At 25.8% G+C, this 25,931-nt stretch overlaps 1 protein-coding gene across 2 annotated transcripts in view; it reads left to right on the top strand.

Moving 5' to 3' along the window:
• The first annotated feature begins 1,893 nt into the window (after positions 1-1,893).
• Positions 1,894-25,931, top strand: part of LOC149878801 (zinc finger ZZ-type and EF-hand domain-containing protein 1-like) — a 64,433-nt gene continuing 40,395 nt past the window's right edge. The window contains exons 1-32 of one of the 2 annotated variants that reach the window (XM_090072180.1): positions 1,894-2,005; positions 2,318-2,566; positions 2,852-2,882; positions 3,808-3,883; positions 7,049-7,130; positions 7,535-7,606; positions 7,737-7,796; positions 8,216-8,315; positions 8,825-8,889; positions 9,029-9,261; positions 9,354-9,419; positions 9,605-9,751; positions 10,482-10,534; positions 12,611-12,689; positions 13,303-13,434; positions 13,549-13,665; positions 13,888-13,991; positions 14,084-14,164; positions 15,072-15,167; positions 15,347-15,438; positions 16,889-16,950; positions 17,082-17,168; positions 18,709-18,774; positions 19,236-19,278; positions 20,289-20,408; positions 20,520-20,624; positions 21,076-21,117; positions 21,197-21,267; positions 22,014-22,170; positions 24,183-24,282; positions 24,701-24,879; positions 25,078-25,143. In XM_090072180.1, the coding sequence (XP_089928306.1) occupies positions 2,510-2,566; positions 2,852-2,882; positions 3,808-3,883; positions 7,049-7,130; positions 7,535-7,606; positions 7,737-7,796; positions 8,216-8,315; positions 8,825-8,889; positions 9,029-9,261; positions 9,354-9,419; positions 9,605-9,751; positions 10,482-10,534; positions 12,611-12,689; positions 13,303-13,434; positions 13,549-13,665; positions 13,888-13,991; positions 14,084-14,164; positions 15,072-15,167; positions 15,347-15,438; positions 16,889-16,950; positions 17,082-17,168; positions 18,709-18,774; positions 19,236-19,278; positions 20,289-20,408; positions 20,520-20,624; positions 21,076-21,117; positions 21,197-21,267; positions 22,014-22,170; positions 24,183-24,282; positions 24,701-24,879; positions 25,078-25,143 (2,841 nt within the window). In that variant the 5' untranslated portion in view covers positions 1,894-2,005; positions 2,318-2,509. Of the gene's footprint in view, positions 2,138-2,317; positions 2,567-2,851; positions 2,883-3,807; positions 3,884-7,048; positions 7,131-7,534; positions 7,607-7,736; positions 7,797-8,215; positions 8,316-8,824; positions 8,890-9,028; positions 9,262-9,353; positions 9,420-9,604; positions 9,752-10,481; positions 10,535-12,610; positions 12,690-13,302; positions 13,435-13,548; positions 13,666-13,887; positions 13,992-14,083; positions 14,165-15,071; positions 15,168-15,346; positions 15,439-16,888; positions 16,951-17,081; positions 17,169-18,708; positions 18,775-19,235; positions 19,279-20,288; positions 20,409-20,519; positions 20,625-21,075; positions 21,118-21,196; positions 21,268-22,013; positions 22,171-24,182; positions 24,283-24,700; positions 24,880-25,077; positions 25,144-25,931 lie in introns of both variants that reach the window. The other variant, XM_090072181.1, reaches the window with a different exon arrangement.

The raw sequence follows: 25,931 nt of genomic DNA, 5'->3' as shown, positions 1-25,931 counted from the left end.
AAATAAATAATCACGCTTCTCAAGGCTTACCGTGTTACATTTACCTTGTGATGATACAATAATGCTCTGTGGAACACAACGTCTTGGTTGGATGTGGACTGTATTGATGTAATGAAACCCTTGTTGTATTTCACTTCTTGTATTGATTTTCTTCGATAAAACACTTTGATAAAAACCACTTCGATAAACTGTCTTGATAATACTGACTGATTGAATTCTATATACTGACTGAATTACATGTCGATTTACATGTCTCTTATATAGTAAAATGAACCTGTGTGAACCTGTTCTGGAAGATTCTAGATGCTTCTTTTCGATGCTTCTAGAAGCTTCTGGATGCGTCTGGATGCTTTTGAATGTTTCTGGATATTTCTGGATGCTACTGGATGCTTCCAGATGCTTCTTCTGGAAACTTCTGGAAGCTTCTGCATGCTTCTGGAAACTTCTGGATACTTCCTTTAATTATTAAAAAACTTCCGTGACGTTGAAAACGGACCAGACTTAAGAAAATGAAACAAACCAAAAAAGTTGCACTTGTTTTGTCCGCTGCAAAATGGCACTTGTCAACGAAATTCTGCCTGTGTGCTGTCACTTGTCAGCTGATTGCTCATGTCATGGTATGCTATGACTCCAGACTCCTGAACTGTTTGCTGTGGTAGTATAGTTCGTTTCGTTTTTAAGACATGTAAAATTAGGAGCACTTTTTAGCATTGTTCGATGTTGGTTGCAAATGTTTTGGTCCAATACTGTATATATATATATATATATATATATATATATATATATATATATATATATATATACATATACATATACATATACATATATATATATATATATATATATATATATATATATATATATATATATATATATATATATATATATATATATATATATATATATATATATATATATATATATATGTAGACCTATTATTAATATGTAGACCTAGAAAATTCGGAACTCCAAAAGCCAACAACATCAGCTCGTTTCCTTATTATTTGCACACAATGAAGTTGCATAAATTATGTGCAAATGAATTAATATTTTTTTCAAATGGCCAATGCAAGAATTGACATGTAAACGGCTGAATCCTACTACACCATTTTCAACCATCAATATAATACCTCCTCATTGCCGGAAACAGGGCTTCAATGCATCGGATCACATGAATGACTAGCTCCCATCGCTTTTTGTTGAATGAGTTATAAAATTAGATAATATTATCTCACTTCTAACACAGGGGTATAAAAGTACCTACAATCTACTGCCCATCTATGCAATCTTTTCTTCAGATCCGTTGCTGCAGAAATTGTTGGATGAGTTTCGCACTAATGTCAGGTCGTTTAGCAGCATGACGACAGTTTAATTTTATGGAAATCATTTTGACTAAAGAAGATGGGGAATACATTAATTTAATTAAGAGAGATGAGTTAGATTTTTTTAATGCTTAATTCACTGGCAATCAAGATTTTGGAAACAACTTTTCCTTGTTATTCGTTCGCTGGGTTGAAACTTACGCACTTCTTTGATGCCGAATAAAGACACAGATTAATATGTATATATTTAAAACAGAAGTGATCTTAATGTTTTTTAAATAATAAAATACAACTTAAATGGGAAAAGAGTTTGAAAATTTGAAACGTGCTATAAAAGGGGATTGGCAAATACATCACAACTTGTTATGAGGAGGAGAGGTGTCAAAAATTGTGTAACATAATGTATCATAACATATCAACATTACATTTAACTATTTTTAGATGCTCTATCTGAAACATCTAAAGTATTTATATAAGTTCTTTGGCAACATAAAGTTCTGTTTCTTCGCCTACTCGCGCCCTCTTTTCCCTGTAACCTCACGTCCGTAGAATAGCTTCCGCTCTGCTCGGCATATTAATGCCCTCTTGCCAAATAGGGCACCAAAAAAAAAGTCATAATTGACAGGCATGTAAAGTTATAAATGAAAAAGATAATAATTTTGCTTCCGGCCAAAGTTTATATGGTAAATATGTTAGAATCATTAGCTAAATCGTCTTTAGCTATTGATATCAATTTTAAAAAAAAGGCGTTAAAGAACAAAACTTATAAAGATACAAAAAGCTCGAGGATGTAAAACAGTATAACAACATAAACAGTATAAGCTCAATCCTTTAGTTAATCCATTCTAATTTCACGCCATTAAAATATGGTTTAGACACTAAAAGTTATTTTACACCGTATAGGATTATTATTATTATTTTTTTATCATACAATACAGTACTCCAGTTTTAATTTCCTATTTGATATAATAATGTGACCTTTTTATTTCTCATAGAATTTTGGGCTTCACTGTGATTTGTTGTAGAAAAACTCTTACAATTTCATTTCTGTGGCTCCAAAGTTGACAATTATTTAAACGAAATTTAAAATTTTCTGGCTTGTAAATGATTGGAAGTTTGATTTTAAAATTAGAGCTGTTCATGCTAAATATTTATATGTAAAATTACACTAAAAAGCTCGATGTATTATGGGGAACAGTGGTTCTCAGTCAAACAATGAAATTGAGGATGAACCTATTACCGAGGTAACAAGATTTTGTAACTTTCAAATTAACAATTCTTTAGCTTTATTATCTAAAAAAGTCAAAGTAAATATATCTTGTTATATTTTTAGTATAATATTATTAACTGTTTAAATACTTGACAATGGCTTTGTAAGATTCAGCATGTCCTAGCTTTAAAAATTGTAATTTTCTGTACTATATAAAGTAACTACAAAACGTATTATTGGCATGAATATAAATATCAATAGTTTGGGTATAAGAATTGTATTTATTGTTAATAATGCTATTGGTTTCTTTTTTTTTTAGCCAAGCAATGAAAAGTTAGAAAAAGAGTTTGGTAAATTTAATTATGTTGTACAGATTTCTAATGAGTAGTAATACATTTTCTATTTCTAATAATTGATAAATATTCTGCACTATTATTTGGTAACAAGATTTCATTTATTAAATATTAAATCATTGTCTAAATTTAAAGTTTGCTGAAAATCTATGCATTTATTTAAAGTTTGTTGTTATGAAAACCTGCTGAATAAGCCTAATATTGTTATGAAAACCTGCTGAATAAGCCTAATGAAAAGATAAGAAATGCTAAAATGATACAATCATTTTTACTTGTACAACAAAAGAACATTAGTTAACACTAAGTTGAGAGTTAAATTAGAAATATTTAGCAAATAATTTACTTAACAAAGTGTATTGACCTAAGAATATATAGTGCTAAATCCCCAAGATTAGATTTTAAAAACTTTTTATTCCACAAGAACTGGAATTAAAGTAAATCCTATAATGGTATCCTGGCTGTAATTTAATAAGAGTTTTTTTTTTCAAATTTTTTCAGACCACTTCTTAAAATCCTACTTCATCAATTTTAAAGTGTTGTATGCAATGCACTAGCAATTTCCATCAAAATTTCCCATTTATCTTTTATTGGAAAATTATACCTTATATTTTTGTACTAAAATTTACTGACATGTAATCTCAAGCAGAGTTAACAATAAAACAGCCTCTACTTTAAAATTGTTACATGTAAACAGTACCATTTTAGTGGACACTGCAGTATGAGGAAAATCTTTAATTATACTTATTTCAGTAATCAATCTGGAAATAAAGTAATATAATATTTTATCAATGGTACTTATTATTGTACTTAAATTTCTATCAAGCAGAATTAATTTACGCATTGACACAAAGTGTGCTGTACTTCTAGAGAGGTATTTATAAAATATGTTTCCTTTATCTATTTTTTTTTTTTTTTTTTTAAGTTGAAGATGATGGAGTTCTGGATTTGAACATTCTATTTGATCTTAAACAACTGCAAGCAGTTTCAGACAAAATAAAGTATATTTTTTTTACATATTTATTTTATTAACTTAAAAGCTGTACATATAAATTTATTCATGTAAATATGAATATAGTTATATATGCGTATATATAAACATGAACATATTTATATTATATGCATATATATATAAATATATATATGTATATATATATAAACATATATATATATATATATATATATATATGCATATATATATATATATATATATATATATATATATATATATATATATATATATATATATATATAATTCATATAAGTATATTCATGTATATGTATATACATAAGTATGCATATATATGCATAAATATGTATAATATAAATATGTATGTATATGTATATAGGTATATATGTATGTATACATGGATATATGTATATATACAAATATATATGCAAAAATATATATACATATAAATATATATATATATATATATACACAACTATATATATTTATATATGCATGTATATATGAATATATTTACATATATGTATATATTTATAAATATGTATATATATGCACATAGATATATATGCATATGTATGTTTATATATAAGTATGCATATATATATATGCATGTAAATATATATATATATATATAAATGTATATATTTATATATGTATAAACATGTATAAGTATATTCATACATATACATATTATATATATAAACAGTTTCAGAAAAAATAAAGTATATTTTTTCATATATATATTATATATATGCATATATATATATATATATATATATATATATATATATATATATATATATATATATATATATATATATATATATATATGCATATTGTATTTTTAAATAACTACAGCTAGATATTTTTAAAGTTTATTTTAGCAGTCCCTTAAAATATAAAATTTTTGTTTGTTATGATATTTTTGCTATTGTTTTTGGACAGATGTTAATTTTTGTTCAAGCAATAAATTGTACAAAGTTGTTTTGTTGATAGTTTGTAATGAAAATGAATGTTTTTGATATTTCCAACTTATCAAATATCCATTTTATTATTTATGTTTTATTTTTTGCAACAAATCTTATTTTTTGGGAAAAAAAAAAACACTTTTTTTTTTTACAAGAGTACAACCCATTATAAAGAAACAGATTACATGGCACATCAAATTTGCACTGAACAAGCACAAAAGCCAAATAGAACTTTAAGAGATGATAGAGTAGTATTAAGAGTTGTAAAAATCAATTTAAAAATGAAAAAAATATTGCAATTAATCTGAAAAATCTCACAGAACTATAACTTCACCTATATCAACCAGAAATAGTTAATAAAATGGGTTTAGTGAATATATAAATGTCTTAAGAAACTATTTTGATCAAAATATCATATTAATTAACAACTTATTTTTGAAAAAAAGTATTGTTTAATGGTGTAATCTTTTTGGAAGAATGTCTTTAATTTAAATTTTAACTTAAAAGTTTTTAAATGGAAACACAAAGAGTTTAGTGAAATAGGGGAAAAGCTTTTCATTTGAGTTGCATGAGAGGAACATTTAAACATGGTATTGACAATGTAAAGATTTGGTGATGCATGACATGGTATGTTTTTGGTAAAATAGGATTTTTAAATGAAACCTTGAGTAATAATTTGTTTACTGATGAATTGGACTAAAGTTAAAAATTTTTCATCTTAAAAAACCTAAAGTTAGTTAATGATCCAAAACATGCTGCTAAAAAATTCTAGCTTTTTTAATGAAAATTCTGGGATGTTTTAGAATTGCTGGCACAAATCTCTGATTAAAATCTAATGGAGCATTTATAAACATTAAATAAAAAATAGGTGATAGATCACTTACCAAAAAGAGAAGATTTTAAAATTGTTGTTGTTGATTCATGGTCTAATTTTGACAACAATCAAATCAAATGTCAAGTGAAAACAATGCCAAAACATCTGGTAGAAGTAAATTAAAGCAAAGAAGGAGCAAATAAGTATTGAATATATTTTAAGAAAATAGATAAAAACTTTATTTATTTTATAAAGTAATACACATAGCTTTTCTTGTACAGTTACTTTCTGTGCTATTGTTTGCTACAAAAATATTTTTTTGTAAGTTATATATACTTGGACCAATAATTTTTCACTCTCAGACTAGGTAGTTTTTCCATGTATGTTGATTCAAAAGAGTTTCTGACAAATTTTCCATGATATGTGATTTCCTAGAAATCATATTTTATGTAAAAGGCATATTACGTGGCCTGTCTTTTAAAAAAAACCATAAATGGTCCAACACTTTTTTTTTGTACAAGAGTACAACTCATTGTAAAGAAACAGATTACATGGCACATCAAATTTGCACTGAACAAGCACAAAAGCAAAATAGCTATATTATGTCATAATATAGGTTAACACTTAGCTTTCAGTTTTTAGACTAAGACTATATATACTGACACTAGTAAGCCACCTAAGTTTTTTTTTAAAAATATTTTTTTTCTACATCAATTAATATTGCATCTTGAATAACTTAACAATCAGCAGTGATTTTAAAAACTCCTTATCAAGTAAAGTGCATCTGTGAATATTTAATCAGCAGCACAAAGAATATTAATACATCGAAAAATCTCAACAGATGAACATAATAAGCATTGAATGTGGTATTTTTTGCTCAGTAATTCCCCACTGTACTTTATGGATTGAAAGATGGATGTCAAGAGTTTTCAAATGGATTTCATGCTATGTTATTGCATAACCTCAGAAAATTAGGTGACAAATGTAAAGAAAGGTTATATCTGATTAAAACAGCTGTTTCCTTATGGTTGGCTACTGTAATAAAAATATGCTTAAATAAAAAAGAAATGCATCACACAAATATGCTTAAACCAAAAAAAAAAAAAAAATAGCAATTTTACTATTTCTAATCTTAAAAATAATGATATCAATTGCAAAAATTTATAAAGTTATAAAAATGTGCAAATTAAATTTGTTGGAAAACTTAAGAAGAGAATATTATTTAATAAGAGCTGAAGCCTAGAATTATTTCAATTACATAGAAGCATTAGAATTACAATAAATGCTCTGAAAGGATCACAAATCACTTTGTTTTAAAATATTCTTTTAGTTTTGTGAATTTCAAGTTCATTTTTTTACTTAAAATTTTTTACTAAAAGTTGCTTTAACTAAACCCAGTTGTATTGTTTTACAGAGAAGATACCTGTGTCAATACACTTCAGAAGCACTATTCATCTCTGATAAGATGGTTAGAAGAAAGACGATCACGAGGAATGGTGAGTTTGAATTTTAGCTTTGATTGGCTTAAAAATGTTAAAGTTTCTGAAAAAAAATTTAATTATATGTGTGATTGTGAAATTTATGCTTAAAAGAAAGTTTTGCATAATTGCAAAGTTGAAAAGAATATGAAATTTCTGCCTGTTATTGTTGAAACTTATTCAGTTTATGAAGAAGTCAATTTCTTAAGGGTATTTATTAAATAAATAGAGATTTTTAGACTTGCATTTCAAAGTGGTAAAAAAATTTCTTAAAAAAACAAAAAGCATTTAAATTTTATTTCTGGGTTTTTGTTTGTAGTTATGATCCAAGGATTAAGACAATGTTATTTATAGAAATTTTTTTAGTGTCAACTGTTTCATGAAACTCAATTTGTCATAAATGTACAACTTGTTTTTTTTAGGAAACAGTAACATTAATGCAATTTGTAGATTCCTTCATGAACAAAGGGGCAACTAAAGAAGTTGCAACTGAGGTTATCTATACTGTTTGATATTCTTAAAAATGACTATTATATGTGGCATGCATTAGTAAGAGATTAGGGAAAACATTTACTTCAAAATCAGCACAACAAATTTTAATTTCCCACAACGATTTTATTTTAGATTTTTCAACAATTTGATGTTGAAGAAAATGGAGTTGTTGACCTTGACTACTTACATGAGGTCTGAATTCTAAAAATGATTTTTTCTTTGAGTTGGTTTTCTATTTTCACATTGTTTATTATTTGAAAATAAATATGGAAATTGTGCCATATTTTTGTTATTACATCATTTGAATATTTTTAGTCAGTGAATGTATTTTTGAAATGAAATAAATGAAACTGAAAGATATTGTGAAGTTTTATTTTTAATACAACTTATAAGATGTGAAAGGATAATAAAGCAAAATAATAGAGAAATCAAAAACATTAAAATGGTTGTAAAAATACAAAGAGTAGTTTTAATTTTTAAAATTATCTTTGTATATTTATTTTGTTAATTGGAACTAAACTAGTTCTTCTATACATAAAAACTATATTTAGGTCTAACTTTCTGTTTATTTTTGTGAATTCAAAACTTGAGATTTTTTTTCTATGTCTTAGATGCTGGACTTGTCCAACAGATCTTTTTCTGGATTTTTGTCTGTAAAAGATGACTTGAAAACTGTGAACAAGCTGCTACAAAACTGTTACTTGGCTCCAGGTATTTTTTAGGCTTTTTTTTGTTTAATTCTTTTCACTTAGTTGTAATCTGTTTGAAAATAAGCACTCTCATGTAAAGAATATATATATTATATATATATATATATATATATATATATATATATATATATATATATATATATATATATATATATATATTCCATATATTTTAATGTAATATATTCCAAGCTGTAAATGATTAGCAGTACAACATTCCAAAAAAAGGAAGAAGATAATGTCAGCCATTATGTGCGTTCCTATGATAAATATTGCTTAAAGAATTCTTAGAAGTTATTTACAATGTCGTGCCTTAATTGTTAAATGGACTCTTTCTCATCCAGAAATAAAGTTCATATCTTTTGTGTGAAACATTTTGAATAAATATTCTGTGTTCTTTATATACAGTATTCTCTAGATGTTTTAAAAAACTTGATGTTAAAATTCTTATATATATATTAGTTAACAATGTCCGTTTTCCCCCATTTTTATTAGTAAATCTTTTTATATAAGGCTTCATTGATGCATTCACAGATAGTAAAACAGAGCAACTCAATCACAGCCAAAGGCTCTATAAGGTAAGAATTGCCATTATATACACAGCAAACATTTTTTGATTATTAAAAATCTTTTTATTGAGGTTTTGTATTTTGAATAATTTATTTTCACAAAAGCTGTAGGTGTTGATACTATTTTAGTCATATTTATTGGTTATAGTACCTTTCTCACAATCGTGCATCAAGTCAATCTTTACCCCTTCCAGCATTAAAATGCTTTATTACAAAGACAGATATGCGTATGAAAGTTTTGACTGCACACTTAAAAGGATTAAAAGAAGAAGCAGATAGCAAAAGGCAAGAACCAACATTACAAGCTGATGAAATTTTAAAACCTATTGGTCGATGCTTTACAAGTGTCGAAGTTTCTACCAATAAAAATAGTGCATTTAAGTATGTTTTAATTTTTCTAAATTTTAAATTATTTTAAAATTTTTTAACAAAATTAAAACTACTGTTTTCCTAACTCAAACCTCATTTTTTAGATTAACTGATAATGATAATTTAACTTATTGGCAGTCAGATGGACCGGCTCGCTCTCATTGGATAAGGTGAATTTTTTTGTAATCATTCTTTAACTATTTTTTTCTCTTTTTTTAACTCTAAATTATTTTCAAACCTTCTTAATAAAAGTTTTGTTTGTTATTCTTCTGCAATGAAGGCTGATAACGAAATGATTTAAGTGCTCAAATTTCCTCTAATCTTCTGTTTTTACCATATTTTATAAAATGTTCAGGTTAAGAATTCCTCCTAATGTTGTTATAAAGCACTTATCAATGTATGTTGGCTCATCTGATCAAAGTTACATGCCACATCATGTTGTAGTATATGGTGGAAGTTCTGAGTCCAACTTGCGTGAACTCAATGATGTGCAGATCCCCAAGTATTATTTTTTTTATCATTTCTTGTTTTTGGTCATTTTCTTTTCCTTTTTAGGTTTATAGACATTTCTATTTATTGCACATACCGTTGCATAAATTACTACATGATTATTTTAACAATTGTAATAGTTAAGAGAAATTATTTGCTAAATGAAAATAACAACTTAACTTATCAACTTCACAATCTAACAGTTTATTTCCTTCAGTATTTGTTATCTGTATAGATTTTAGAGATTAAAACTCTATCAAATGCAATTGCTGTGATCACTTTTATAAACCACCTGCTGTTTTGTTTACAAATACCTTACCCATATTTTAAAACAGTCTTGTTTATCTTGGTGTTTTGTAGCAGAAATAGATTTTAAGAAGAGGTGTTACCATGATGAAATGCACTCCTTAGATAATTAATTATCAAATGTTTAAATGGTTTTTAGAGTAGCCTTAAAAAATTCAAATGATGTTTATTAAAGTTTTATTTTCTTAAATATATAGTGTTTTTTTTTACATCCGGAAGGTTCAGTATTGGATTATTAGTTTAATGAATTTTGATGCTTTTTATTATACAGACTTATTTTGCAAATGCAGGGAAATTAGAAATGTACAATTATTTAGCAGTGCTGAGCTTCGTTAAACTATTTTTTACATTATTTTTTTTTTATTTGTTAAAAAGTTAAAATTTCTACAAAAGAATTTTTAGTCATATCTTAAAATTTCTACAAAACTCTTTTTTAGTCATATTACTGGAGATTTCACGCTACTAGAAAATCTCAAAGTTCCTTATCAAGGTTGGTGGCTTATTTCCCACTTAAATTTGATTCTTTTTTGCTCTCCACACCCTGTTCAGTTAGACTGCTATATAAAAAAACGTCCGCTGGAAACCCATTTGGGACACATAATTAGAGGCATGGAGGATTCAAAAAATATATTTTTTAAAATCATATTTAATTGTCTGTGGAAAATTTTTAAATGTAGCTGATACTTTTTTTGGTGTGTAACTATTAATTCAAATTTCATTTTTTTCAAAGATGTCTAAAAAAAAAATTGGTTTTTTTTTCCTATTTTATCAAGAAAAATCAAATTTCACAGTTTCATGCAAAATAATCTTGTCCCATTGATTAAAGATAATCAAAAATAAAGCATCAGCAAATAACAAATTGGTGCATATTTTTACATTACATTAAAAAATTTGCTTAAAAAGGCAATAAAATGAAGCAAACAAGACTATTTTGTACATGGCTTTTAAAGGTTTCATGGTAAGTTCCTCTAGCAACAGTAAGACATAACTAAAATTTTTGAAAGAAGCGATAGAAAAGTTGAAGTGAAAATGACTTTGACATTTTTCTTAAACTATTGGGAACAAGTTTTAGGGGAAAAGAAGAGTTTCGAGAAGGCCTTAAGGGCAGTGTATTGGCATTAGCAGTCCACTACAAAATTTTCCTATCCCCTATTATGACTCCTAACACTCTATTATGGCCCCCTATCCCTCATACTTACCTCATACTTATTCCCAATCATTTTAAAAAAACCTTCAACTTATTCCATTCAAAAGTATTAACCTCTTTAGTTTGAAAGGCAAAGTGTTTGAGCTCAACAGCTGCGCACCGTGGATTTTCTGGTTTATAAAGTTTAAATTTGTAAAAAACAAAAGTAATAATCTTTGAAAAATGTAAATATTTTTTAACTTTATTGTTGACAACTACAAGAATGACTATGCAGGGACACCATATGACTGTGTTTAGGGTAACATATTTTTTGGTATTGTGCAAGGAATTGTTTTTTACTACACTTTTAGATAACACCACAACTTCATTGCTTCTGGAGGTCAGTTGTCGAAAGCAAAAGAGTTTGACAATGTCCCAAAAGGCTTCACATTCAAGATCAGCCATATCATGGTTGTCACTTTGTAGGAAATGATTATTACAAACTTCTATAAAATGTGGATCTACTTCTGGTGCTTTCCAAGCTTTGTGTCGTGTTGAAACTTTCAGAAAATTCTGATTGGTTTTGCCAAGTTTTTTTGCAATTACCTTTGATGAACATACAGCAACAAAGTTGTTGATTTCAAGAACACATACCTTTCTCTCAACATCTTTGCCAGTCAAAAAGCACATGCTGTGTTTTACCATGTCTAACAATTCAACAGAAAAAAGAAAACTTCTCTGAGAGTCTACAGTCAGTAAGTAACTGAGGCTTTGCATTTAAACTTCTGACATTACTGAGAAAGATATAAACAGAAGGCATCTCACTTAAAGTAAACAGTTTCCAAACTGTGTTGTTGACTGCAATCGTAAACAACTCTTCAGGACTGAAGAAAATAGTTGTCAGTGAAAATTTAGTCATTCACAGGTTGTAATACATGTGAGAAACAAATCATTTTGTGCTTTTTAATTGAAACAGAAAATTGTCTTGAATTCAAAGTGATTAGAATTGTAAAACAAATAGAAAAATGTGTTTGAATGGTGAAATTTACAGAAATTTGATCATTTTGTCAGGTCAATCAATGATAAAAAAAGTTTTGTACTATGAGTTTATCATCAAAGAATATAGAAACTGTTCTTTGAAAAACTATTTTTGCGATGTTTTTTAGCACTAAAATGCAAAGGAGAATATTAAAATTTAATTTGCTGAAGACAATTATGCAGATGATTTCTAAAAACATTTTTTGAACCCTCAATGCCTCTTCTTAAATGCCCCCAAAGGGTTTCCTGCAGACTTATTTTTGCTTTTAGTAGTTTAACTAAACAGTGTGTCTCCAATTCTTTAGGAAATTTTGAAAAAAATCTTTGAAATTTAACTAAAACCTGTATTTTAACTAAAACCTGTAACTGAAACCTGTATAATCTGGAAATACTATCATTTAGTTATTCAAATATCAATCAAGCGTTGCCATAGTGATGGATGTGACACTAGAGTGAGGCAAATTAAGGCTGTTGGCTATAGGTACTAGCTTTATTTTGTGTTAACATTTTATGTTAAAATATATTTTCATAAACCTGCAGTTACTTTCCCTGGATATCAACTGAGTTTAACACTTTGTTTTGTGTAGCTTTCAATTATATATATATATATATATATATATATATATATATATATATATATATATATATATATATATATATATATATATATATATATATATATATATGATAGTATATTTAAGTAGTAAATTATATTTACAATGGTAAAAAGTTATTTTTTAAATTGCCCTTTTCTAAATGTGTAAACAGGTTTATTTTTGAAAACTCAACAATCATTTATGTGTATTTTTGTCATATCTACTCATTTTAAAATATGTTTATCTGGCAGATGAGGCTTTAGCTAGTGTTATTTGATGATGTTCTTGCAATTTGTCTACTAAAAAAATGATAGAAAATAAGAAAAAGCATAAAATAAACTATGAGACTTATAGTGCTGCTTTGCCTAATAATAGTGGCCATCAAAAGTAAAGAAAAAAAGATTTTAATTATTTGAGCATTTTAAATCCTTCTATAAGTAATGACTATTTTTTATTTGTATTGAATTTATGATCAGTTATAAAGTTCTATTCTTAAAGGGTAATCAAATCAAAAGGAGTTAGTGTGATGGATGCAACAGCAATGTGGTATTTATCAGTTTTAGCCTCAACAGCTCAAGCTGCACTTCCTATTGCACCTCAATTACGTGAGGCTATAATTATGCATACAAGGTAATATACCTTTCCTAATAAAATGTAAACAAGGTATTATGCATATGTATTATCATAAATAAAGTAGGGAAGTTTGTTACTTTATTTCTTTTCATGTTTTTTTGTCTTGCATAGATCTTCATTATATCACATGGATCCATTGTCCTTATCCATATCATCAATTGAAAGACCTGGCTTCTTATCAAACAATGTTATGGAACAAATGGAGAAGTTTTTGCATACTATTATTTGGTTTGTTAATTTTTTATAGCCAATTGATTTCTTATAAAGGTTAAGCTTTAGTTGAAGGATTTAAATAAGCAAGAAATAAAATCATTTCTTATTTAAGTTCTTCTTAGCTCTTAATTATATTGTTTTAATGTCCCTAACTAAAAGATCACATGTTTTGAATTAATCATTGTAATGATTTAGTTGGACTTATTTTTTTGAACAGAATTCTTTTCTATTTTTTAGTTCTCATGACTCTGTTGAACCTGAAGAACTGCTTATTTTACTTCAGTTCTCTGTTGCTCGTGGAAGTCTGGGAAGTATTTTGGAAGTGCTTAGACTTGTTTTTGGTTAGTAAAAAGATAATTATAAATATAAAACTAAATAGACAATAAATTCTTTAAAAATATTTTAACTGATGTTTGTTTCTTTATAAATTTAGAAAAAATTTCATTAGAATATCCTGCTGTACCCTTACTTCGAAGTTTGTCAGAAGCAGAAGAGCATGCTATAATTAAACATGGTAATATTAAGTTGTTTGTGTGATGTGCGTAGCTTAAGTGTCAGGCTTAATAACTACATGTCTTAATTAGAATTATAAATGTTGTTAAAAACAAATCAGTTGTTGTTAACACACTGCTAGTTAAAAAATTTTTTTGCCAATTTTTTAATGATATATTTATTTTGTATGAACTACTGGTTTGTATAAAATAGATAATTTTAAAAAATGAATAAAAGAATTTTACTTGTAAAAAATGAGACTTACTTTTAAAGAATAACTTTATTTTTCTTAAGGTTCAAAAAATTTTACTTACAGTTTTAGAGTAAAAATAAAAGTAAATTTTAAAACCTAATAAAATTTTCAACAAATGATGCTGAAAAAAAGCGCTAAAACTTACAATTTTTTTTTTTTTTTACCTCATAAAAATTATGAACAGTTTTTTCACTGTTAGGTAAATTCTCTAAGAAAACTGTTGAAAAACTCAAATTTTTTAAGTTTTATATAAACTTCAGATGTTATATATTAATCTATCAATACCCGTGTTTTATTGCATCAGCACCCATGTTTTGAATACTTTGGCACTTTTACTAATGAAGTGCTAAAAAGACTTATTTTAACTTTAATGAAATTTTATCAGATCTACTGTCAATTTAATTTTTTAAGTTAAAACTTGGTACTTGGTAAGTTTCATTGCCACAAAATGCTGCAATACACTACAGAAAAATAAATGTAAAATTAATATAAAACAAATTTACAACAAACCTAAAATAAATATAAAAGAAGTATGAATTAAAAGTAAATATAAAATATATGTAAAAGATAGCAAATAAAGTATATGCAAAATAAATACAAATATAAAATACAAAATAAATATAAAGTAAATATAAATTTAGTTCAATATGAAAATAAAGTTAGTTCAATTATTAAGGTCAGAAGCTTCCTGTTACTGTTTTATGCTGTGATGGTGGTGCTAAAGATAAAGGTCCTTCTGTTGTTCTGCAAGAAAACACTAAGTCTGGTGATAGTAAGTATAATTTATGGTTGTAACCTTTGTTAATTGAAATTTTTTATGTGTTTTAACAAATCTCAGCACTTTTAAAATTTAGAATATTTAAAATTATAAGTTTAGTGATAAAAAATAGTGTGTGTGCATATATAATAATTACAAATAATATATGCATAGTAGAAGTGTTTTTTTTTTAGCATACTTCACATCCAATGGAAAGACAAAGTGTAACATTACCTTTGGTTTGAAATCAGGAAATTTAATTCAGCTGACTCGAGTTTTTTTAAAGGTGAAGACCTAACACTAATTAAGTTATTGAGATTATGAAGTAAAAATACTTTTTTTCTTTAAAATAAAATTTAAAGCTGGTGGAATACTTTTTATAATTTTTTATGAGATTTCATTGAACTTAAAGTTGCATAAGAAATTAAATCATTTGATAAAATTATTAGTACAAATAAGCAATAATTATTAGTATAAATAAACAATAGTTTGAATATAACAATAGTAAGCAGTAAGTAAACATGCAATCGAACATTGAAAATTCAATCAACATAACTGTTTTGAATTATAACCCTAGCTAATAATAAAACTACAGAACCTTTTCATCTTTAATAACTCATTAAATTTAATCCCCTCCAAGATAATTTACACTTATAGAAACGTTATAGAAATGCTAATTTAAATATTTTCAAAATATTTATACTGAGATACCACCATTTTAGTCAAAAGATTGTTTCATTTAATAGTTCTTCTTTGCGTTTCTTTTTTTTGTTCTCATACTTTCTATATATGCACCAGTAAAGATATAAAACTGTTGCCACTAATCCCATTAGTAAAGCAAACAGTAAAACTGCCAATAATATTACATCAGGTATGTGGCAAGTCCAGTGATATTTTATATTGTATGCACATTCACCTTGAAAAAGATGTGTAAATGCTTGGCATGTTTTTATTTCTTCACACCAATAGCAATCTGATTTGATTAAACAAGTTTCACAATTGTGTGTCTCTGCACAGTTTGATGTGTTATTTCTTTTTGGTAGCCCTACTCCATCTTGACCTTTTTGAGTTTGGTTTTTAGATTTTGATTGTGAAATTAGAAGTAGTAGCACAACACTAAAGATTCTGACCATTTTTTCTTTTTTGTTTGTTGCTTCAATGTTTTTATTTGTATTTATTACTTTTTTTTTACCTTACTTTTGGTTATTTTTTTAACTGAGTATTCTACTTTAAAGAATATTTCTCCTTTTCTCCTTTTTCTCTTTATTTGCCTTTTTTCTTATGAAAAAAGTTAACATGAAATTTAAACAGCAATCATTTGATTAATGTAACAGATCTGATTAATTTGTACTGCTATTTATCATTGACATTTATGTTACTATGACTATTATTCAAGAAAATAATCTTTTGTCAGTTTATTAAGTGATTAACAAAAATGATGGGAAAATATTTTGAAAATATTTAAATTCTGCAATCTGCATATAATAGTTATAGTTACATATTTTTTCTTGCTTTTTGTCTCATAAGTCCAAAAAATATTTCCAGTTGCTCCTGTTTATAAATTTCTGGTTTTAAACTTTATTTTTGAAGCTGATTGATAGTTTTCTTTTCTCTTTTGGATTTGAAATTCTTTTTAAATTTAAATAATTTTTTGGTTTCTTGTATTGAGTTCAAAGTATTTTTCTTTTTTTTTTAACATATTTAAGAACTCAAAAAAATCTTTATTTCCTTTTTAGTTTTCTAAAGGAGCCTGGTGCCCAAAAGCTGGACTCATATTTGTGTTTGATGCAGATAATATGTAAGAAATGTTATTTCCCACAAATACTTGGAGACAACACCTTTCAGAAGTTATATTTAATTATTATTGATTTTATCTTTGTTGCTGGTTTTCAATTAAATTTTGGTTACGATTTTTTATTTTTATTTTAGAAAAGATGAAAATGGAGAGACTTTTTTCCAGTCATTAGAGAAGTACGACAGTTGTACTGAAGAAGAGTACAAGAAATATAAGGAAAGGTACAAATTCTTTAAAATCTTCTTTTGCACTGATTATTTTGCACTGATTATAACTTTTTTTTCATGATAATAAAAGCACATTTAACAATAAACTCATCTCATTTCATGTACTTAATGTTTAGTATAATCTTTTAGATCAAGTATTTTAAAACATGACTTGTTGAAAAGTATGAAAATAAGTTTTTTTAAAATAAATTTTAAAGGTTTTTTGCAGTTTTATAATTGAAAAATGTATTTAAGTTTCTTTTAAATACTTAGACTTTTTTTAATTCTCTTAAGATAAGAGCCTTTATCATCAAATCTTATTCTTGCTTCTACTTTCTTTTGATTGGTTGTTGTAACATTTAACTTTAGTTATGCATCAAAAAGCACTTAAATGTATTATGTTTTCGATGTCAATGTTAAACCTTTAAACTTTAATCATGAAATGAATTAATATTAAATCTTTAAAAAGTGCTTCTAAAAGAAAAAAAAGTCTTCTAGTGATTAGCTATGATACAATGCTGTTTGCATTCAGCATCTGAAACTAACTTTAAAAACTTAAATTTAAGTTGTTAAATCTTGGCTAAGTGAAGCATTTACAACCTTACATTGTATTAAAGCTTCAGGGGTTCTTCTAAACTTATCCCCCCATTTTTTTCTCTTGTGGAAATTGGTATGAATTACTTGGAGAAACAATCATAAGCTAAATCATAACAACAAGGAACTCTCCGTCTATAACAGCCTTTTAAATTTTAAAGATTTTTAAAGCAAAGTAAAGAAAACAAGGAGAGCAAAGTAACTCCTCAATTGAAGCTGAATTAGAATTAAAGGTTGTGATCAATCTTTAGTTCTGATTTGGTTTAGTTAAAACCAAACATTTTTGCCAGGTTGGAAATGTTCTAGGGCGTTGACATGAAAATCACACTAATAGTAAATAATTAACGCAAATGTCATTTTAGGTAGCTTTTTTAATTTGCTTCATGATTAGGGAGTACCCAAATAAACACACAAGATTCTAAAACCTACACAATATGACATTCCAAAAAAAATGCACTACATACTTTTAAAAAGTAATCCTATTACCATTGACTATTGAGCTTTGTTGCTTGTACAAAAAGATCCCTTATGCTTATTACAGTGCAAGATCTTAGAAGCTTTAATGAGCCTATATTTTTGTACTCATTTTAATCCAATTATTAGAAATGTTACTCAAAGCATATGTGCATTATAAAAATCAATTGCTCAAAGCATATGTGCGTTATGAAAATCATTTTTACATGGATTCTTTGATTTTGGTTTAAAACATTTGTTTTCTGAAGTTTCTAATTTTGCTTGTAGCAAATTTTTTGAAACACCTTAAATTAAAGAAAATAACTCATTTAACTTAAATTAAAGAAATTAATTCATTTTACTTAAAGAATTTTACAGAAATTGCTCTTCCTTCTGAGGCTATTCATGGATTGTTTAAAAATCTAGTAATTAGTTAACAATTATTACAATTATTTACAATTTAAAATTTCTTTTTTTTCCTTGCTTAAATTATCAATCCATTTTTTAGAGGACTTAATGATGAAGAAGTATCTCCCTATGATCCAGTTGGTTTTTTTAACATAGACAAAGACTGGTGAGTTTTAATAATTACACCATTTAGTATGAAATATTAAGTTTTTAAATTTTTAACATAATTCAGTTGCTTATTTACTTTAAGCTGTTTTGATTCTGGTTCATCATTTTCACTTTTAATCATTATTAAAAGTAATATTTCATTATAAAAGTATAAGCTATAATTTTTTAAGAATGTTTTACTAAGCAATCATTCTACATATGATGTGTTCAGTATTTTTGTCTCTTATTATTGTTTCTTAAGTTCTACAGATTTAGGGATATTGAGACTGGTGACCCATACACTTAAGATGTAAATAAGTGGCTAACCATGTTTAGTTCTTGTTAAGGCCACAATCTTATTTTAAGTCATGTGCACATAAACTCCTATATTCCTCTTTTGATAAACCTACTGTAGCTCTTTTCAATGTCCTTTACAAATAGGTTGTCATGTTATGTTATAAAATGATCCTCATTTTACAGGACTGATTGGGATGTACCAGTTGACAAAATTAAAACAGGAAGCGTAAGTAATTTTATAAACATTTCTTCCCAATCTATATTTTATCATTTACTCTTGATGGTTTCAGTCAAATGAACAGTTTTTAGTTTATTACAAAAATAAATAGTTAAAATTAAGAGAAGTTTGAAGCCTGATGTTTGTTTGGTGTGGTTTTTATTACCTTTAAAACAATTGGTTTTTTTTTTTAAAAAAAAAAAACCAATGTATAATACAATTTAAAAATTTTTTTAAAAAAGTTTTTGAAAAAAAAGAGAAGCATATAATCCTTAAATAATCACTGGATCTTTTTTAAGAATTTAAGTAAATTTTTAAGGATTTAAATAAATTTTTAAGAATTTAAATAAATTTTTAAGAATTTAAGTAAATTTTTAAGAATTTAAGTAAATTTTTAAGAATTTAAGTAAATTTTTAAGAATTTAAGTAAATTTTTAAGAATTTAAGTAAATTTTTAAGAATTTAAGTAAATTTTTAAGAATTTAAGTAAATTTTTAAGAATTTAAGTAAATTTTTAAGAATTTAAGTAAATTTTTAAGAATTTAAGTAAATTTTTAAGAATTTAAGTAAATTTTTAAGAATTTAAGTAAATTTTTAAGAATTTAAGTAAATTTTTAAGAATTTAAGTAAATTTTTAAGAATTTAAGTAAATTTTTAAGAATTTAAGTAAATTTTTAAGAATTTAAGTAAATTTCTGGTAGTAATAATTTAACTACTTCTGGTAGTAATAGGGTAATATTAGGTAGCAATAAAAGGTGGTAATATATGGAAGCATTTATAGTTGGTAACAATGAAGTAAAAAATGCAGATATTTCATGTCAAACTTAAAGTTGTTCTCTGACTGAAAACATCAAGTCATCGATTTGTAATATGCAATGTAAAATCAGAGGTAATGTGACACATGAAATAATTTTTTAAATTTCTTCATCATTTACAAACCCTTATTTTTTATTTTAAATGCTACTGTTGTGTTATTGTGATTACGTTGAAAACAAATTTTTTTAAATTTCTTTTTTTAGTGTGTTACAATAAAGTTTCTGGGTCCACGTCAAGATACTGCTGAATGTCTTGGAATTGTTAGCATTTGTCTGTATGGATATGAGCAAAGTGAAAACTCTTTTCAGCAGCTCACAAAGCTGGCATGGTTTTTTTTTATATATATTTTTCTTCTAAGAGCTTACTTTCCAGGCTTCTTTGTCTATAGTTATAAAAATTAATTACGACAATGTATATTTATTTATGTAATCCAGAATAATCAGTTGGTTTCCTTGCCAGAAGAAGATGATGCTGCAGTGCCTGGTGTGGTAGTGTTTTTGCAAGTGTTAAGTTTCTTACACATCATGTCTAAAGATGCAGTATGTCTGTTTTTTTGGTCATTCAGATTTTTAATTTTGATTTTAAATGGTTTTAGTTAATTGGTAGAAAGACCATGGCCAAAAATGACCAAAAAACATTTAACTTTCAAGAAAAAGGCCATGGTCTTTTTCTCGAATGTTAAATGTTTTTTTTTATTCAAATTTTTAGAAAAATAAAGTATAAGGTATTTAAAAAAATAAAAAAAAATAAAAAAATAAAAAAAAGGAGAAAGTAACTTTAAAGAAGAAGGCCATGGTCTTTTTCTTAAAAGTTAAATGTTTTTTTTTTACTCAAATATTTAGAAAAATAAAATTAAAATTTTAAACTCTTAAAATTATATTAATTTCTTATTAAAAATTTTAAAACTATTTCTTTAGAATTGACAAAAGTTAAATTTTTAATAGAGTTTTTATTTGGTTGTAATTATTATTATCTCTTTTTTTATTTTAGGTTTATGTAAAACAAAAAATAAAGGACTCTACTGAAGTAAAGGTACAGTTTCTCAAAAGGAATTGGGCTAAAGAAATGGATTACTTATGCAGTTTTTTTCAATTTTTTTTGTTATTGGTAGGACTGCATAATTGATGTAAATGATGTAGCCATGGATCAGATTTGGAACTTGTATAAACTCGTAAAACAAAGGTATTTATTCTAGCTTCTTTTTTATTGGTTATTCTTTTTTTTTTATCGTTTTTTAACCTTATCAAACTCAACTGGTGAATCCTTTTTTATTTTGTAATTGTAGTTTTTAACTAGGAGGCCATGACGAGTAAACTAATATTTTCTTAAAATAATTATAAATAATTTAGAATTGTATATTTTCATATTTAAAGTCATATTAATTTATAAGACCATGGAATTTATATTGGGATAAATTTGTTTATTGAAGTTTTATTTTGGTATTGATAAGATTACAGTTTCTATCTTTAAAGTGTCTACATATATGCAATACCATCAAATTTTTCAAATCAATATTTTTAACTCCAAGTGCATGAAATTTATTGCCCTTAAAGCTGTCGGCTTAAACTTTGAGGGAGAAAGCTAAAGGTCCAGCACTCTCAATGCTGTATGAGTTTTTCTCAAGGCCAAGGGCCTCATTTTTCTCTGTAACTATTGTTAAAATTATTATGTAGGTATTCACATTCTACAAAGGTCTTCTTAAACATACAATAAAATCTTTCTAACTCCAGTGTAGTCAAAATCTGTGATTGATTTTTACTAAAACTAAAAGTTGAAAGAAAATTTTTAATTGTTCCAGCAAATCAAAATTTTTATTTTTGAAATGTGTTTTTCCTTTTTTTAAATTTTGAAAATTTGTAAAGTTTCTTCTTATACGCTATATATTTTTATTTAATAGTTTTGCTTATATGGAATTTTTTTAACTTTAGTTCATCATACCCTGAAGAATTAGTAGTGGCACAAGAGTTACTCTTACTATTATTTCACATTGTTCTGCCTTGTTTAAAGCCTAGTGCACAGAGACTGAGAGAAAACAAAGCAATTCTAAAGTCAAAAAAAATAAATCTTGAGAAATTTGAAAAAGAGGTTTGCTTTTTTCTGCTTATTAACAGTTTAATGAACAAACCAGTAATAATGATAATAATAATGATAATAATAATAATAATAATAATAATAATAATAATAATAATAATAATAATAATAATAATAATAATAATAATAATAATAATAATAATAATAATAATAATAATAATAATAATAATAATAATAATAATAATAATAATAATAATAATAATAATAATAATAATAATAATAATAATAATAATAATAATATATATATATATATATATATATATATATATATAAAATATATATATATATTTTATATATATATATATTTTATATATATATATATATTTTATATATATATATATTTTATATATATATATATATATAATATATATATATATATATATATATATATATATATATATATATATATATATATATATATATATATATATATATATATATATATATATATATATATATATATATATATATATATATATTTTCTACCAACCCAATTATTTGATGATGCATCCTATAAAAATTCTGTAACCAAAATATTCTCTAACTAAATTAATATTCAGAACTTGCTCAAAATGTTTTAGAGTTCAAAATACATGGTTTAACAAATTTTTTAATCAATGGTTTAACCAAATACATATTTTACAACTAATTTGTGAATATGCATGTGTTTAGTTGTTATGTCATGTGACCTACAAAAGCCATCATCTTGCTTGTAAACATTGCTAAAATTTATTATTTTAGTCAACTTTTTTCTTTTTGCATCATATTAAAAGGCAGCATCTCAAGAAGAGTATCAACCAGAATTCAGCAACAAATCTTTCTATTTAAGAGAAATTCTTTGAACGACAAATGGTTTTTTTGATATTGGCTATCAAGGTGCCATCTCAGCTTTAAAGATTGAAGAGGATTGTTTTTTTTGCTTTATTTGAGAATAATTGCGGGAGTAGAATGGGTATTGTAGACAAAGCACTTGCACTGAAGGAAGTACAAGCAATAAAACAGAAAAAAGAAGCTGTAAAGCATTCATCAAATGAAATCACTTGTAAATGCTATTTCTAATGATGAGAATTTGTTACTGCCGTTTAGATGCTGAACTTGAAGCTGGTCTATCCTGAAGACACAGACAGCAAGAGTCACTGTGGGTATTGTGACTCTACAATTTGCTGCTGCTCTTTAAAGAACAAACATTTCTGACAGAAAAGCTGCAGATATTTTTTGCAATAGCATCTATAGGACTACTAAACCAAGATAAAGAAGAAGTCATTATTAGTGCTAGTGCTATAAAACAAGCCTGCATGAAGTATCACAAGCTTTTCAGCTTGGAAATCAAAGAAAATATTTGATCTGGCTGTTCCACTAGCTTTAGATTAAAATAGTAAGATAATGGATGACCTTTTTGGTTCAGAACATGGTAAAGTTGTTTGGCTTCCAATTCTGGTTTCTGGGCAGGATATGGGCAGAATGTGATAAAATTGTTAGCTGTTACTAAACTCCAAGATTGCACAGTAGCCTCAATGGTATAAGCAATCACACATTACAGAACTTATCTTTGTAGGACAGTTGAACCATAAAACCATAGAACCAGAACTTCACAATTTTTTTACTAGTTTTTTTTTCATAATTCATGGCATATTCCTAGAATTCTTGCAGGTTGATCTCAGTGAGTGAGAATCTCAACCAGAGAATCAAGAAAATAACAGTTAATGGTCCTTAAACAATAGTTCTCAGAAGACTATTGATTATTAATTTTGATTATTTTGATTTGACTTTAAACAAAGTTTCAGAAAATGATTGTTTACATTTGTTGTAGTTATGTTCTACAGGTTCTTTTACTTGTGATCACAGGTTTTGACACAAATATTAGAACTTTTAAAGCATTGAGCAAGTCATAAATATTGTTATTTTCAGCCAAAATTTTCAACTCTATAGCTAACACCATTTAATGGAGAGTTGGAGAACACTATCCTGATAATTTTAAATTTTAAAAAAAAATTTTTTTTATACAGCCTAATGAATATGAAGCTGATGTTTTCCACTCCCTATGTGATATTGTTGACAATGGGTCTCCGAATTTAGCATCATTTGCAAAAGCAGTTATTCTAGATGGTGAGAACTTAAGTTTTTTATAAGATATTTTTTTATAAGATTGTTTAGTAATTACGTTTAAAAAACATTGTGGATTGGTAGATATTTGATATCTTCCACTAACCAATTAAAAGCTTTGTATTTTTAACATGAGAAAATGTTCATATTACGTAATAATGTTACATATACTTAGTTGATATTTTACACTCAGTTTAGTGATTATAACTATATTAGTTTTATATTAATATTAATGTCCATTATATAATTATTGCATAATTACATATTGATAAAAGTCCAGTTAAGCATTAGATTAAACTTTTTATAAATGCTTATTAAACCATTATGACTTCAAAGAAACCATGTCTTTGTGGTCTGAAAACGTCTTTTTAAGTAATACAAAATATTTATAATCTCTGAAATTCCTAGCTTTTTTTTAAAGGTGCTGAAGTATTTTTTCCTGATGCACAAACAAGACGTGTGCATTTACTATCACTGGTTGATAAAGTTTTGGAAGATGGGAAGGCAATTTCACTTGCATGTACTTTTGAGTCATTATGTAGATTTTTTAGTAATAAAGATGCTAGTGGGCTTCTTGGGTTGCCAGATCATTTGCCAAAAGTATATAGGCTAAATAATTTATTTGTAAAATAGTCTTTTTTCTGTTGAAGTTCTCATTATATTCTTCCTAATTATCATTTTATCTTTTATTTTATTTCCTTCTTTTTATCTTTTTATAATTTTTATTTCTCTAAATTTTTATTATTTTATCTTCCTTTTTTTGTTTTTTAATGCATTTTTTGCTTCTATGAACCTAAGGAGAGCTTTCAACCTGAATCTGTGATCCAAGTAATGAAGACACTTATTTCAGTTGCTTGTAGAGAGGTATTCTAATAATTTTATTTATATAAATGTCTCCTTTATCTATTTTAAGTTTTTTCATGACTTGATTTTTTAAATTTATTGGGTTTTCAATTTTTTTTTTAACTTTTTTTTTTATATCTTTTTTTAAACAAATTTAAAAAATGTTTAAGAAATGTTCCTATGGAATATTGATGCAATTCACTCTTGGGTGAAATGATCATCAGGTTTAACAGCTTACTGTGATGTTATTAGCTTTAAAAAATGTTAGTAATTAACATTCCAAACACTTAAAACCTTTGGGGAAGTGAAAAAAACTTATTTCTTGACTAATGAAATTGTTTTTGTTTCTTCTTTTTTTTTTACTTAAGGAACCATAATCATAACAATTTCAAATTAAGCTTTTTATTTAACTTTCTGCATTAATCTGTGCTCTAATATTTAATATTTATATACTTCTTGTAATCTGTGCTCTAATATTTAATATTTATATACTTCTTGTAATCTGTGCTCTAATATTTAATATTTATATACTTCTTGTAATCTGTGCTCTAATATTTAATATTTATATACTTCTTGTAATCTGTGCTCTAATATTTAATATTTATATACTTCTTGTAATCTGTACTCTAATATTTAATATTTATATACTTCTTGTAATCTGTGCTCTAATATTTAATATTTATATACTTCTTGTGATTTAGTGATTGTTAATAGTTTTTAAAGAAATTTGTGGCTATGGAAATAGCTGACTTTTAATAACTCTAGTCAATCTTAGACTACTTATTCTTTTGTTAAGATGTGAAAAGATT

Source organism: Hydra viridissima, unplaced genomic scaffold (assembly GCF_058129835.1).
Source record: "Hydra viridissima isolate aposymbiotic clone 2 unplaced genomic scaffold, HvirCarnegie_v1 scaffold_14, whole genome shotgun sequence".
Classification (NCBI taxonomy): domain Eukaryota; kingdom Metazoa; phylum Cnidaria; class Hydrozoa; order Anthoathecata; family Hydridae; genus Hydra; species Hydra viridissima.
This window is presented reverse-complemented; position numbering and strand designations above follow the sequence as displayed.